Raw genomic sequence first — 15,654 nt, 5'->3', positions numbered from 1 at the left:
GGACAAGAAAAGATGAATTAAAAAAACTAGAAGAGGGAAGGGTATGATAAGGCTATAGAGGGAATGAATCAAACTCTTCCCATTTAGACCTTGGTGAGAGTGGGGACAGACAGGAGAATAAGTAGTACAGGTAGCTCTTAGTTATCATCTAATTCAGTGACTGGAGTTACAGTGATGCTGAACAAGAAGATTAATGACCAGTCCTCAAAGTTGTGACCATTGCAGAATTCCTGCAGTCATATGATTACAATTCATTCACGTTGCACAATTACAGCAGTGGCTGCATCCCATATTCACATGATCGCCATTTGCAACGTTCACTGCTGACTTCTGAGAAGCAAAGTAAGTGGGAAAGCTGGCAAAAGATGGCAAGTGGCAATGTGTGTGCGGTATGATGTCATGCTTAATAGCCACACAGGATTCATTTAACAATTGCAGCAGAACTGCCAAAACTGCCATTGTAAGTGAGCAGAGTCACGTGACATCCCACTGTGACCATTTTAGCAACGGAGTTCCTGATCCCAATTACCATGTTAGCTGTGGACTTCCTGTAGAAAGGGGTACTTCTATTGACCTAGTCATCCACAGAATGGTTAGGTGGTGAGGTATTGATGGTAAATTGGAGACGATGGTGGCTGGAGGAACAGGGTGGAACTCAGTCCCAGCATACAGAATGGCTGTGAGTTTGAAGGACTGCTGATTTCAGTGAAATTGCATTGTTAATTCTGAATATGGTTTATAACCCTGCGTGCAGTTGGCCTGCAATTTGGGGGTGCTTCTGGACCATTAACTTCTGTTCACATGATAAGATCCAGTTGGTCAAAGCCACAGCAGCCTGAGCTTGAGCTATAGCCTCAAGAGGGGCTTTAGGTCCAGAAGCACCCCCAAATTGCAGGCCAACTGCACCCAGGGTTATAAACACAGTGGTCAAAGCCACTGTGTGTCCCATAATAAGAGATTGCCACTTCCAAGGACCACATTAAGCATGCCTTTTCAGTTGCCATTTTGCTCTGGAATACCATTCCTTCTGATGTGAATCAACCCTTCCTTCTAGTATTTAGGTAACTGAGAAAACTTTCCACCAAACCAGAATGACTGGTATATCGTAATAGCCTCTCCATTTTGAGATTGGGTTTCCTTTTATTCTTGTTAATGTTGTTATTCACAATATTTATTCACAATAAAAACATTAACAATAATAAAAAGAAATATTTCTAATTACTGTTTTTCAAACTAATCAGTTTTAATCCCTGATGTGTATTAGGAAGTTGTATGCCACTCAGAGCTAGTAGTAAGGGAATGGCTTATAAGCCCTATGTATAAAATTTAATAAACAGACTTTATAGTGAAAAATATTTGAATTAAACAATGTTTTATATATATATATATATATATATATATATATATATATATATATATATATATATATATATATATATATATTGGATAGCAATGTGGAATGTCCAAGAAATGAGCCAAGGTAAATTGGATATCCAGTGGGAGATGACCAGGTTGAAAATCGACCTCACTGGCATCACTGAGCTGCGCTGGATAAACAACAGATATTTCCATTCTGAGGAATTCATTATCTATAATTTATAAATGGAATGGAATTTATCACAAGCAAGAAACTTGCCTAAGCATTGGAAAGCTTCTTGATGATTAATTATTGTATTATGACCATCCAAATCTATGCCACTTACATCTCAATTGTCCAAGTTATGCCCCAGCAACTGATGCAATGGAGTTTGAAACAGAGCTTCTATGACAGCATAGAAAAAGTGTTAAAGCAAGTGCCCCAAAAATACATTATTTGCACACTAGAATCTCAGTGCAGATGTTGGGAGCCAAGCAGAAACAGGCATCATTGGGAGCTTTGGATTTGGGAGAGGAATGATATAGGTGATAATTTGGTTCAATTTGTGCCATAAAAATTGATTTTGAATCGTGAATGCCTGGTTCAGATGGCACAGGCGTTGCTTTTACATTTGGAGATTACCAAATATACTGCACCATAATCAGATCAACTATATTCTGTGCATCCATCAAAGGTCCAGTTCAGTTCTTGCTGTCAAGAACACATCTGGGTACCAGTTGCAGTTTAGATCATGAATTGTTGGTGGCTAAGAACAGAGTGAAATTATGAAACATCAAAAAGAACATACAAGCAAAGAGTTTGGACATCACCAAAATCCCTATGCAACCCAAGTAAAAAATAAGTTTAAACTGCTGAACATCTGCTGAGAAGATGAACCATGACAGGAAATTCAATTGACCATCATTGAAACAGTTTGAATACATATCGTACAAGAAGCTAGAGAAAAAGCACAAATGGCTCTCAGAATAGCTGAGCAAAGAAAAGCAACCAAAGCATCAGGCAAATGGGAGGAAGCAAGAAGACTGAATAGGAATTTCCAAAGAGCTGCAAGTTTACTGGGATCAGCATTACAAACAGTAAGAAGGGGTGTGGGGTCTTTGATGCTCTTAGCCTGCAGGTTTTCTTGCAGATGTTTCATTACCAAACTAAGTAACATGTAAGAAAGGACTGCATGAAGAGCCATACCAGGATTCCATTTGTGCAAATCAAAAAGATGCAAATACCATTTACTGCTCATAAAAGCATCATCAAAAACAAACAAAGGAAAGAACTGTCTGACCAACAAGGTGTCAAGAACAGATAGCAAGAACACACAGAAAAACTGAAATACAGTGACAAAGAGGCCCAGCCTCCTCAGGATGATGAGGAAAGGGGAACAAAGTAGAACCAGTAATTCTTCAGGAAGAAGTTGTACGAGCAGTGACTAGAGTCCCAGGTGTTGATACCATTCCCACAGAATTGCTGAGGCTTGTATCACCCACAACCATCACAGCCTTGGTTCAAAAAAATATAGAAAATGAATACATGATTACAGAATTAGAAAGGATAAGTGTTCATTCCATTGCCAGAAAGGGCCATTCCAAAAATTGCTCCAATTATGCACAATTGCTCTCATCCTTCATGCTAGTAAAATTCTGCTTAAGATCATACAATAATGTCTGACGCTAGTCATTGAAAGGGAATTATCATGATTAAGCTGGTTTTAGAAGGGGTCATGACACTTGTGATCATATTGCAAATCTATCATTAAAATATTAATATTAAAAGAACATCTACATTTGCTTTATTGAGTACAAGAAGGCTTTGATTAGGTTAACCAAGACATGCTGTGAAGATCCCTTGAAGACCTGGGTGTGCCAACATATCTGATCATGTTGGTGCAGTTGTTATACATAAATCAGAAGCTACTGTGTGAACACCATGTGGAGACACTAGTTAGTTCAAGATAAAAAAAAGAATGTGGCTAGGTTGCATTCTATCACCTTTTTTTATTCAGCCCATATGCAGAAATGATCAGAAGGAAACTGAACTTAAAGAAGCAAAAATCAGAGTAAAGACTAGAGAAACATCAACAATAATCTGAAAAACAACTCTCAAATCAAATAGGAAAACAAATAAGGCCTAAAGCTTTTGATCAAAAGGATTTAAAAAGAAAGCAAGAAATTTGGTCTCCTTCTGAACATCAAAAAGACTCAGCTCATAGTTTACACCACAATTGTTTTTGTTAGGTATTATTGAAGATAGTGATGTTAAAGAAACTATTTTAATGTTGAATTTTATTACGGCGGCAAGGCTATTGGTTGGGCAATATTGGAGGAAAGATTCTTTGCCTACTATAGAAGAATGGTCGTTTAAAGTTTCTAATTTAGCAGAAATGGCCAAAATTTCTGCCTACTTGAAAGATCATTCACAAGAAAGATACATCTCGATGTGGAGAAGATGGATAAATTTTGTACAGAATAAATATGGGATTAGAAAGTATCATTTAGTTTTTGATTAATTTATAGTTTAAACTGGGAGTTGTTTGTATTTGAGTTAAAGTATTTTAGGGATTTGGTTATTGGTATAGTTGGATAAGCTTAGTTAGAATTTGTTTGCTTATTTTTTAACCCTGTAATCAGCTCTGGGAAGTGATACAGGGTTGGGGTGGGGGGGAGGGAGGGAAGGTTATTGTATTGTAATAATAAATTTGTATAAAACTTTTCAATAAAAAAAAAGACTCAGCTCATGACCACTGTGAGGAATGGGCATGTCAAAATAACAATTGATGGCAAAGAGATTGAATGTATGTAAGAATTCTCTTTCCTAAGATAAGGAGATTGATCAAATAGTGAATGTGGTCCAGAAACAAAGCATTGAATCACCTTGAGTCGCCCAGCAATGATGAATATTAATTATGGTAAGCAAGGACATCAACCTGGCAACTACAGTAAATGCAGATTAGTTCACAGAACACTCTCTACTTTTCCACTGCATATTACCCATGATAGACATCTTGCTTAATTCTAACAACAAGGCTGTTGCATTTGTAGCATGCCCCTAAAGGGGTTATTGTTTCTTATATGAACAAAATCAGTTGGTGCAAATGATATCAGATGTGGAAACTAGGGGCATTATCTTCCAACTTTGTGAATATATGAATTCCATTCCATTAGGATAATGGAGAATTGATGTAAGAAGAACTTATAGCAAGAGTCTTTTCCTAATCTTTTAGCACATGGAAAATGGTAGATGTCATCTACCAGATAAAGTATATCATGAAATCATAGGGCAGGAAGGGATCTTGGAAGATTCCAGTCAAAGCTCCTGCACTGGGCAGGAATCTTCATACCTTTCTGAACCAATAGCTGCCTGATCTTTCCTTGAAATCCTTCAGTGATGAGGCATCTATACATTCAGGAGGCAGGCTGTTCCTTTGTTTAATAGTTCTCACAGTCAAGAAATTCCTCCTTAGTTCAATTTTGGATCTCTCACTATAAAGGCTCCACCTACTGGTTCTTGTCTTACTTCAAGTATTAGGGAAAGTAAATCTATTATTCTTTTCCTGTGACATCCCTTCATAATTGGAAGACTTCTTTCTTGACTTCCCTTAGCCTTTTCTTTAAGTTAAACAGACCAAGTTCCTTTTACCGCTTTTTATAGGTTTTAGTCTCCAAACTCCTTACAATCGTCGTTGCTTTTCTCTGCACTCTTTCTAGTTGGTCAGCCTCCTTTTTGTATTATGGTGATCGGAACTGGACAGAGTATTCCAGATGTGATCTGACCAGTGTAGTATAAAACAAACTATTGCTTCAATGGTTGTGACACTGTATCAGAGTTTGGATATAACCAGTGCTTTTTCCCTAAAAAAAAAAAAAAAAAAAAAAAAGTGCTGGAACTCACACATGTCATATAACCCGCCTTGCCTACCCTACAAGGTTCCATCCAAAAAAGGTGTTGGAACTCCGTTCTGGGCATTCTATGAGAAAAAAAGCCCTGGATATAACTTATCCTAAGTAAGATATGTTCCTGAATGTTTTTCTTTAAATGACCCAACTATGGCATCTGTATTTGTGTTATAACTCAGTATCTCTAAATTATCCCTTTTACTGCATATGTGCTTTTGCTCCACCCTTTGTAATATAAAACATACAAGAGGGCCTCCAGATAACAATTAAATATTGTTTCCCATTTCATTCAGACCAACAAATATCTTACCAGCTTTGGAACAAATTTGCATTCTAAACGAGTTTCGAACTGGTTTAATATCCTGGGGTTCTCTGAAAGTGTAGGCATAATTTCCCAATTTAGAAAAAACAGGAAACTGCTTGATTAGGAGCTTCCTATTGTTTGTGCCATGAAGAAAGTAACCAGAGAACTTGCATGTATGGGCAAAATGTTCATGCATATCTTCCATATTTAGCTTATTGCCTATATTTGCATAACCTTTAATCATTTTGTTAGATTTAGTTTATTGTATGAACTTGTTAGAAACAAGTTGTAAATATATGCTCTTGCTTAAATATTCAAATGTTTTAAATCACTTTACTATTATACTGGAGGTGTCAGAAGTGTTTAATATTCATAATGTGGCATTTTTAGTGACATCTGTTTGAAAAAGTTTATCTTTGCTGGAGCACTTCTTACAGGAGCTTTAAGAATCCTAACCTAAACTCATTACAAATAAATATATGGGTTTTCAATTGCTCTTTATATAGTTACATAATTAATTTACTTGTTTATGACTTGGCAACTTTAAAAAATGCATTCTATTTGTTCAGCAATCTGAAAGATCCAAGCATATAATATACAGGTCTCTTAATTGGCATGTTTCATTTATACATGTTATTTTATTGACTGTTTTACACTGCTCAGAGTCGCTTCTTGTGAAATGGGTGGCCATTTAAATGTAATTAATTAATTAATTTTTAAAAATAGTAAATGTAGGTTTAGTTTGTTAATATTATCTTTCACATGCATGATTTTGTCATAACCTACTACTGCTGCCAATAAAGTTAATTGAAAATATTCCACAATATGTATCAATAACATTTTAGTTGCTGATCTTATAGCAAAAAGTTTAAGATTTGGTTAAAAAAAATTTTGGTGTTACTTTTTTCCTAATAGTTTGCAATAAATATTAGCTAAATGGAATTTTAAAAGGACAGAAAGTGGCCAGTGATTAATCCCAAAGGTGCTTTTGGGATTATATAAACATTCAGCTAGTGATTAATTTTAACACACCCAATTTCATCGCTTAGCTTTGTTAGTCAGACTTTATGATTCTTGTTAAGACCCACGCCTGTTGAATCTGATAAACTACAAAAGTCCTTTGAAATTTGATCATTCCTAAATGTTGGACTTGCTAACCACATACGTGAGTGGAAATTCTAGGAATTCTAGATCCAAAATTTCTCAAGGCATTCATTCAGGATAACTTTAATATGAAATCACCATGAATTAGGGCTGTCATATTTGGCTGCAGAAACTCAGACAATCACCACAAAACAACAAAGTATTATGGTACAGGTAGTTCTTACTTGCTTTGTTCAGTGACTATTTGAAATTATGCCAATGCTGAAAAAATAACTTTATAACTAATGCCTACATTTACAACCTTTGCAGCATCCCTCAATCATGTGATTGCCAGTCAGTATACGTTGTCCTGTGCCTGACCTATCATTTTTCTCTTTTTCTCACCTTGCAGTATAGAGAGATTAGAGAATAAGGGATTACAAGAGAGTAGGCACACAGTGGCCAGTACACATCAACAGCAATTTATTGGTGCTGACAGCCCTGAGCATGCCGCACAAACAGCCTGGTGTTTTCCTCATTCTGTGCCTATTTACTCTCTTATAATTCCTTCCTGTTCAATGAAAGTAAATACAAACATTAATTTCTTTCTTGTTAATTATCCCAGCACTGTAGTGAGCATTCCAAGGGCAGGGAAAATATTAGAAGGCAAATAAGAGTAGAATATGTGAAAATGATTAATCTTCTACTGAGAATATTGTGAGTAGCCAAAATCATGAATCCAAGAGCAAATTAATCCAGAGTTCTAAGTTAAGACACAAGTACTAGGACTGGCCACATTGTGTGAAAGCACAGTTGACAACTTCCTAATGCTGGGAGAGGTAGAAGGGAAGAGAAGACAACCACCAGAGGCCAGGTAGATAAACTCAATTAAAACAGCATTGGGAGTCCTGAAAGGCCACGTTGGAACAGATTATCCTGATAAAGGTTTATCTTTGTGGTTGCTACCCATAAGAGTCAATACAAATTGGATGTCATATTAATTTAGAAACAGTATAGATCCATACTGGACCTGAATGCAAATAATCCTTGTTTAATCATGCAATAACTTTGCAACCAATGTCCACATTTACATGCTTTGCAACATATTTCTCTATGTCATGTATTTGCTATTATAGTCAGTAAGTACACATCCTGTGCCTGACCTTTTTTTCTGACCTTCTCCTACCCCAATGTGGTGGAATGTGATCTGGATTCCCAGGAGAGGGAGGAGCTGCTTCCCAGAGGACAAAAAGGCAGTGGAGCTTAGAAAATTTGGTCGGCAGGAAGAGGATCCTCCCTAGTAGTTCCCAGAGTACATAGTTATTCAGATAGTTACTTTGGTTTGGCAAGATTATGTCTGTAGTGAAAAAGAAAAAAAGAAACTACTCAGAAGTAATTCCACATGTCACTCTTGGGGCCTGACACCCACAGAATGAAAGATTGCTAAAACAACCTATCTCTTCCTGAGCAGCTTTTCTCTAAAAAAAAAGTGCAAACCACAAATTAAAAAGCTCAGCTCTGTCACTTTAATTACTTTGATTAGAACCTTCCTGTTGGCTTATAGCTGCTGCCTGAAATGGACAAGACCTTAATTATTTTCACACTAAAGGCTTTCTTTCACCTCCTAAGGAGCTCATGGCAAGCATACTAGGCAAACAGTCAGTGTTAGCGCATTCCTTTCTGTGTATATTGCCCATTATGTACCAGCTTAGTCTCTTTTAATCCCTTTCTCTTCAATAAATGTAAGTACAAACATTTACTGCTTACTGCTAATTATCCCAGCAACGGGGTGAGCATTTCAAAGAGTGGACAGTGGGGGGAAAGGGTTTGAAGAGTTGCCCTTTTACTTAGCTTCCTCATGCGGCAAGTTCCAGAAACCCTCCCTACTATTTGGATTCCCTCACTTGTTTGGGGTTGTAACCTTCCAGTACTGTGAAGTAAAGGAAAGTCACAGTCACAGTCATGCGATTTCTCACTTAATGACTGTTGAGATAGCCCCAATTGCGGTTGCTAAATGAGGACTACCTGTATGTAACACATATAACATGGCTCCGTTTCATTATATTAATAGGAAAAAGGCTACACTTCAGAGTTGCATCCTATTTACTTCATAGACTACTTGTTCCTGCTCTTTGGAACTTTCTGTGACTGCAGATTTGCAGAGGTTCATAGTCATTCATCCCAAATAAGTGCTGAAAGAAGCAGGAATCTTTGCTGAGAGCCCACACTGCTGGGAGTTTGGTAAGGATTTGTAATGGAATACATGGATAATCTTGAGGAAAAAGGAGAGGAGATGGTTCCTAGGAAACCATCAGACAAGAGAGGCAGGAACCTACAGTCACTTAACAACCAAAGAAAGAACCTGCCTTAATGGATCTAGGAGTTAAAAGTGGCAGGCAGGATGTTTGTACCTTCAGACTTACAAGATTCTGTTACTGTAGCCTTCTAATAAACCAGATTTAGCTCATCTGATCTCGTTTCCATGTCTAGTTTATCCGGGAGGGCTGATGGAATTTTATTTGTTTTAAATATATATATTCCTTTAATTTTAAAATTTTTTAAAATTAAAACAAGGAAACCAAAAGCACTGTACATTTTTAAAGGTCAGTTAGGTCTTTTTTCCCCTGGGAAACAGCAAATTGCAATCAAACTTTATTTATGCTAGGATTTGTCTTTTATGGATAATTTGGGCATTGTAGGGGAACCGTGTGTTTGGACAGAAGTTTATAGGTGAGTAAACATCATTTAAGATTTTGCTACCAAATATGGGACCAAAATGATAAAAGAGTTCTCATCATGTCTCTTAGCAATTTTGAGAAAATCATTGTATGAAGACATAAAATATAAAATGTTTCTCTTTAAAAAGGAATACTAATAAAATTCCAGCTGAATACTTACTTATGAAATTGTTAGAAAGTCTACCATTGTTCTTCTCTTTCTTTTATTTATATCAGTTTTCCTTTCTTTTTTCCTCTGATTATCAACAACCTTTCTTTACTTTAAGCCTGCCTAGTCGCCTTAGCTTTCCTTATAAGATTTTTTTTCAGATAACCGTTTTTCACACTTATGATCATTGCAGCATCTCCATGATCATATAATCAAAATTAATATGCTTGGCAACTGGTTCATATTTATGACGGTTGCAGGGTCCTAAGGTCATGAGATCACCTTTTATAGCCAACTCAGTGGGAAAGCCAGATTAATTTAATAACCATATTACTAATTTAACAACTGCACTGTTTAACAACTGTGGCAAAAAGGTTGTAAAATGGGGCAAAACTCACTTAACTGTCTCGTTTAGCAACATACATTTTGGGTTCAATTGTGGTCATATGTCAAGGACTGTGCAGCGATTTACAGGGCTTCCCAGGGCAGACACACTTTTCACCCAGACGGAGAAATGACGGAGACTGGATGCTTCATCTACTTCAAAATGGGGTGCGTTGAAACAAAGCAAATCACTCCATTTCAAAGCATCCATTTGAAGCAGACAAAGCATCCAGGCTCCGTCATTTCTCTGTCCAAGCGAAAAATGTTTGGGCGCCTATTCCAACACTTGTTGGAATTAATTGGCGTTAAGAAGTGACCATTAGCTGATCTGAAACGGATAGACTTGAGCTTGTAGAAAGAAGATTTTGCCGTGTCCTAAATTCCCCGGCCATTATAGTTATGGTGCAGATCTTGTTTTATATAGCAATAAAAGCAGGGAATACACAGTGTGTGTATTTCAAGTCGTGAAAGTGTGAGTCCAGAGAAAGTGTGAGTCCAGCTATAGCTTGATTGCAAGGGACACCCTTTGTGTACTTAAGGTCTCCAGTTTCAATTTTTATAATAAGATTTGTAACTTGCAATCCTGGGCTCCAGAACAAGTCCAGAAGCTCGGAAGACAAAATCTTTGGTCCCAGTGACCAATCCTGATTGGATCCTGCAAGGTTTGTACAATTGCAAGGTGGCTGCTAGTTGGTATTAAAAATGATGGGTTAGTTAGACCAATGGACCTGATTCAGTATTTCTGGGACAAGAAGTCAGGATGGTTGCTAAATGCCTCAAATTCTCCTCAGCCATCATTGAAGAGAAAACAGCATTAGCAGAATCAAAGAATTACAGTCCTTTTGATTAAAAAAGGAACTATTAATAAAACTTTAAAAATGCCCCACATTCTAGGTACCTTTAAAAACAAACAATAAAAGGCTACTTGAATCTTTTTCCCATTTCTAGATTGTTTTAAGCATTTATTCATTTTTCCTTTAGGAAATTGATGGGAAATCTTTACTGTTGATGACAAGGAACGATGTACTCACTGGACTTTCTTTAAAATTGGGGCCTGCACTGAAGATCTATGAATATCATGTAAAGCCTCTACAGACACAGCATCTGAAGAACAGTTCACTATAGTGGATTTTCAAACTGGGACCATGTTTTCTTCCTGCTCTTCAAAAGAAACAAGCAGCATTGGTTTTTGGCACTGGAACTTTATTAAACAACAACAACACCAAACCTGTATGTGTGCATAATGAAATTAAACCAAATGGCACTGAAATAAATATATATTTATATTTATACATATCCTATTGGATAACTTTAGCAATATGCTGTTTAATAAATGAACTGGTAGGGTGTAGAATTTCTCATTATTTAAGCAAAATATCAATTCAGTATTCTTCTTTTTAATAACTCTATGGAGTCACAAAAAGGTAACTGAAAACAAGTATTTAAAATGGATACACTTGATTTTTTTAAAACTATTGCTTAAAACAGAAGAATGACATCTCTGTTGTTGCACAAGGCCCACTAAAGCGCTGTTATATCTTTGCACAGATCCCTTTTATTTCAAAAAAAATTGTTCTTAATTTGGAAAAGAAAAAGGAAAAGTATTAGATGAGCAAGAGACACTTCTAGAAGTTCTGCAAAAATCATAACTCTTTTCATGACATTAGCAGCAAGTTTTGAATTTGCCAAAATAACTTTTTTTCCAGAGGGAGCACCTATTTTTAATCTTACTAATGTTTGTTCATAGGCTAATGTTTTAAAGTTGTGCAGCCTTGAACCTTTTGGGAAGGACACAAGTTGCATCCAGAGGTGGTAAAAAAAATTGTAAGTTTTTTTTGTTGTTGTTGAACTTGAAAGGGAGTTCGGTGAAGGAAATTTTAGAGAATGTTTGTATTGCTTTGTGAGACAAAATTCATGTTCTAATTTATAACTTATTTGCTAAAAGTTTTGTTATAGTAATGTAAAAAATGTAAATCCCTGCATATTTTTGCCCACTGCAATTTGTAGTGTGGTAAAAATTATATTGATATGTAATTTGATTCATGAGCCAAATATCTATTTCTGGAAAGCTAAAGAATGCTATCTTACAACTGTGAATCCCTGCTAAGGGAAGACTTGTAGTTTCAGTTTGTTTCAACCAGTTCTTGATTTTAATTGCAGATATTTTGCATCAACAAAGATATTACCTATGTTCTGATTCAGTTTGTTTTTTGACTTTTTCTTGTGAGAGTCTTGCCTTTCACTGAGTGTCTTTCAAGTCAGTAATAGACTCAGCAGAACTGATATGACTTCTGTTCTTTTAAAAAACACATGTAGGAATTTATTTATTTCCACATAGAGGATACTATACTTTGGGAAATCTAGAAAAGTAAACAACTTTAAGAAAGGGGAGACATTATAATAAAAATCTCCAGGCCTGGCTCTTTCATTGACTTCATTTCGTAGTTATTCCACTCTTTTTGGTTTTTTTATTATCAAGAGGATTAATAATCTGCTTCCTGCCAGCCATCAAAAGTTGTTTAGATTTATTCTGATCCTGCTTAAATTTATTGTGAGAAACAGTCTTGCTTTTTGAGCTACCTGAAAATATCAGAGCTTGTCTAGAACACACTGATACTACTAATATACAGAATCAGTTCCAAAAGTAAGCAGTTTGTCTTACTGACATGGCCATATAACTTTGCAAGTTGTAGGCATTTGAATACTCAGCAGCATGGGACATTCTCATATTTTGCTAAATTTTAGACCTACGTATCCCTAATTGCATTTCATGTTAGGTGGCTTTTGATCTTTTTTTCCTACAAGGCAGAGATCATTTCTAAATCAATAAAATACACCATCTAGAATTATGTCACCTTGGGAGAATGTAAAAACTTCCTGTCTAACCCCTTTGAGTTTCTTTCCTGGTGAAATTGTCTTACAGTACTGGAGAATTAGCAATTTGTGACAACAATTATAATTACCTCAGCCTTTTATCTTTACTTCAGCAGATTTTAAAAAGGGCAACACTAGCCTCTGGCTCTATGTGCCACTTTTCAAAGATAAAGGCTTGAGATATCATAAGAAATGCTATAAGAAATTATAGGTTAAACATGATTCTTATACATTAATTGAGTGTACTGCTTAAGTGCAATGTTAGCCCTGAATTACTTTTTATTTTTACCCGTAACTGCTGGCTTGATGGAATATTTCAGCAGCTTAGGATAAAAAATGAGTAAGTTACTTGAGCATGTCAGGCACAGTTCCTCACCAAAGCTTAGAGATGACACAACAAACTCTGCTTTAAATAAAATTTAAAGACTCAATGGAGAGGAATGTTGCAAGTTCCATCATGTTATAAAGATACAAAGGAAAGCTGCTAACTGAACTCAGTCTAAATTCTATGGAATTCAATCTAATTTATATCTGTGTAATAGCTAAGGAAAGAAATTTTGGTGGTAGAGAGCAGTCTGTTTGCTCCATTGTCAATTGTGGGGAGTGAAAATTATCTGCCACAAAACAAAAATGTGTGGAAAGTGTTCAGTCTTAGGATGCCCAGTGACATTTGCCATGAAGTGGCAGATCACTTGCACATTATTGAAGCACAAGGATAAACTGGAGAATTCCTTGTAAAAAAAGAGAATGAAAAGTTCATGGGAACTGGGGGTGAGGGGAAGAGTTGAAAAGAGAAAGGAAAAGAAGATAAGCAGAATGTAGAAAAAGAAAGATAATCTGTGTGACAATCATTATGGAAATAAAGATATTTAGCTGATGTATTTTTTAAAGAGAATCTTGCCTTCATTGTCTCTGCATGATGTTTTGTACATACAGGATAACTATATGTACAATACAATGATATAGAGTACCATATTCATATGTATAGTTCAGAATTAATTGGCCTTCTAAGCAAATGAGAGAGGTAAGATCTTTCCTAACCCCAAATCTGACTTTTGTTATTTCATATCAAATACAATTTCTTTGAAATGTTTTTTTAAAAAGGTGAAGGACTCCCCCAATACTCCTAATCCAGAAAGGGCATTCGAAATGGGATGAGCAAATGGCACAGCTCCCTTCTTTTCCCAAATCTGAGTTTATTTTCAGGTGAGAAGTTGCAGAAATGGGCTACATTTGTGGAATGTGCTGAGCTTAATTCACTTCCCCTTGGGGGTTGTATTTTGTCCTTAAGCTATTGTATTAACAAGCTTGTTTGACTAGCTTCATGCAAGATAATTGCATGAAAATAGAAATGGTTTAATTCACTAACCATTTTATGGTTGTGTGAATAGAGCTGTATTCTATTATCTTAGATCCAACAGCAATCTTGAGAATTAAAAAGTGTTAAAAAGAAGACAACAGAGAAATGGTTAGAAAATTGCTATGATTAGAGATGATCAAGATTCAGATTTCTAATCAGCTATAACACTATGAAGCGATTTTGGAGGGATAATATTCATACATACAAACAGCCCAAGTTATATCATAGGATTTTGTTGAAGATAAACCAAGCACTGAGGAAAACTAGGGCAAAATGCAGCATATAAACGTTTTCCCCTTAGTGAGTTCAGAATGATAATATAATTTTATAATCTAGTCCTCATTATATCCTTAGAACAATTTTGTAATATAAATGTTTGCTTGCATAGACATCCAAATTGGCAATTCCACCCATTCTGCACCTGTGTGTTACATATAAATGAGGTTGCTATTCTTGTTTGTTAGAATTTTTCAGTAAAGTGAGCTTTGACTAAATATTTTAATTAGCCATATGAAATGTATAGTCCCAGATTATTGGGTACTATATGTGTGTGGCCAGATCAAAAACTAATCTTTAATTCATTTTTTCTTCCGTTCAATCATGTCTGATTCTTGGACAAGGTCCTTGCAGTTTCTTGGCAAGGTTTTTCAGAAATGATTTGCCATTGCCTCCTACCTCAGACTGAACAAAATGACTGGCCCAAGCTCAGTTGGTTTTATGCGAAAGGTAGGACTAGAATTCACCATCTCCTGGTTTCTAGCCTGTTGCCTTAACCACTAACCTGCTTTTGATAATATGTAAAGCTAATTTAAATTAGCTAAATATAGTTAATATGATTGGTCCCCTAAATCAGAGGTCCCCAACCTTTTGGGCATCAGGGACCAGTGCCATGGAGAAAGATTTTTCCGCGGACCAGAGGGAGTATGGTTTTGAATACTGCCTGCATCCTGAGGATGGAGCTTTGCTTGTTTGTACAGCCTGCTTACTGGCATGCTGCGGACCAATGCCAGTCCACAGACCGGGAATTGGGGACCCCTGCTCTAAATATTTAATATTTTTCCATTGTATTAAAACTTATAGTGGCAACTCTTGAAAGAGCTTTGGAGGATATACTCAAGGTCATAGAGTTTCCAGTTGTGTACCCAGGTTGCACATACATAATGACTCAAGAAAGCTTAGCAGCATTATGACTAGATGCACTATGCAAAGTTATTTCTAAGAATGCATTGTGCCTTCTTATCCAGTCGACTATTTCAGGGCTAATGTTATCAGACAAATGCTGAGCCCAGGACCAAGGGAATGACTGCTCACAGCACACCTAGTAAATTATAGGACACCTCTCTTGTCTTGTTCCAATCTTTCAAGAAATTTATCTTGTTGTGAAGGAATCCCACTCCCTCCTTTCTTTTCCATTTAAGGAAGGAGAAAACAGACTTGTTATCAGCAGATCTTCCAAGATTTGAAGCAAGAGAGCATCAAGATAATGATGGCTATTCTC

General features: G+C 36.3%; 1 protein-coding gene across 6 annotated transcripts in view; it reads left to right on the top strand.

Moving 5' to 3' along the window:
• The window catches only part of SAMD13 (sterile alpha motif domain containing 13), a 37,089-nt gene extending 24,970 nt beyond the window's left edge, over positions 1-12,119 (top strand). For 4 of the 6 annotated variants that reach the window (XM_039321037.1, XM_039321035.1, XM_039321036.1 and 1 more), the window contains exon 4: positions 10,904-12,119. In XM_039321037.1, the coding sequence (XP_039176971.1) occupies positions 10,904-11,047 (144 nt within the window). In that variant the 3' untranslated portion in view covers positions 11,048-12,119. The remainder of the gene's footprint in view (positions 1-10,903) is intronic. The other 2 variants (XM_039321033.1, XM_039321034.1) reach the window with 1 other exon arrangement.
• Positions 12,120-15,654: the final 3,535 nt, after the last annotated feature.

The sequence above is a fragment of the Crotalus tigris genome, unplaced genomic scaffold, assembly GCF_016545835.1.
Source record: "Crotalus tigris isolate CLP2741 ecotype Arizona unplaced genomic scaffold, ASM1654583v1 scf7180000023718.2468807, whole genome shotgun sequence".
In the NCBI taxonomy this organism is placed as follows: Eukaryota; Metazoa; Chordata; class Lepidosauria; order Squamata; family Viperidae; genus Crotalus; species Crotalus tigris.
This window is presented reverse-complemented; position numbering and strand designations above follow the sequence as displayed.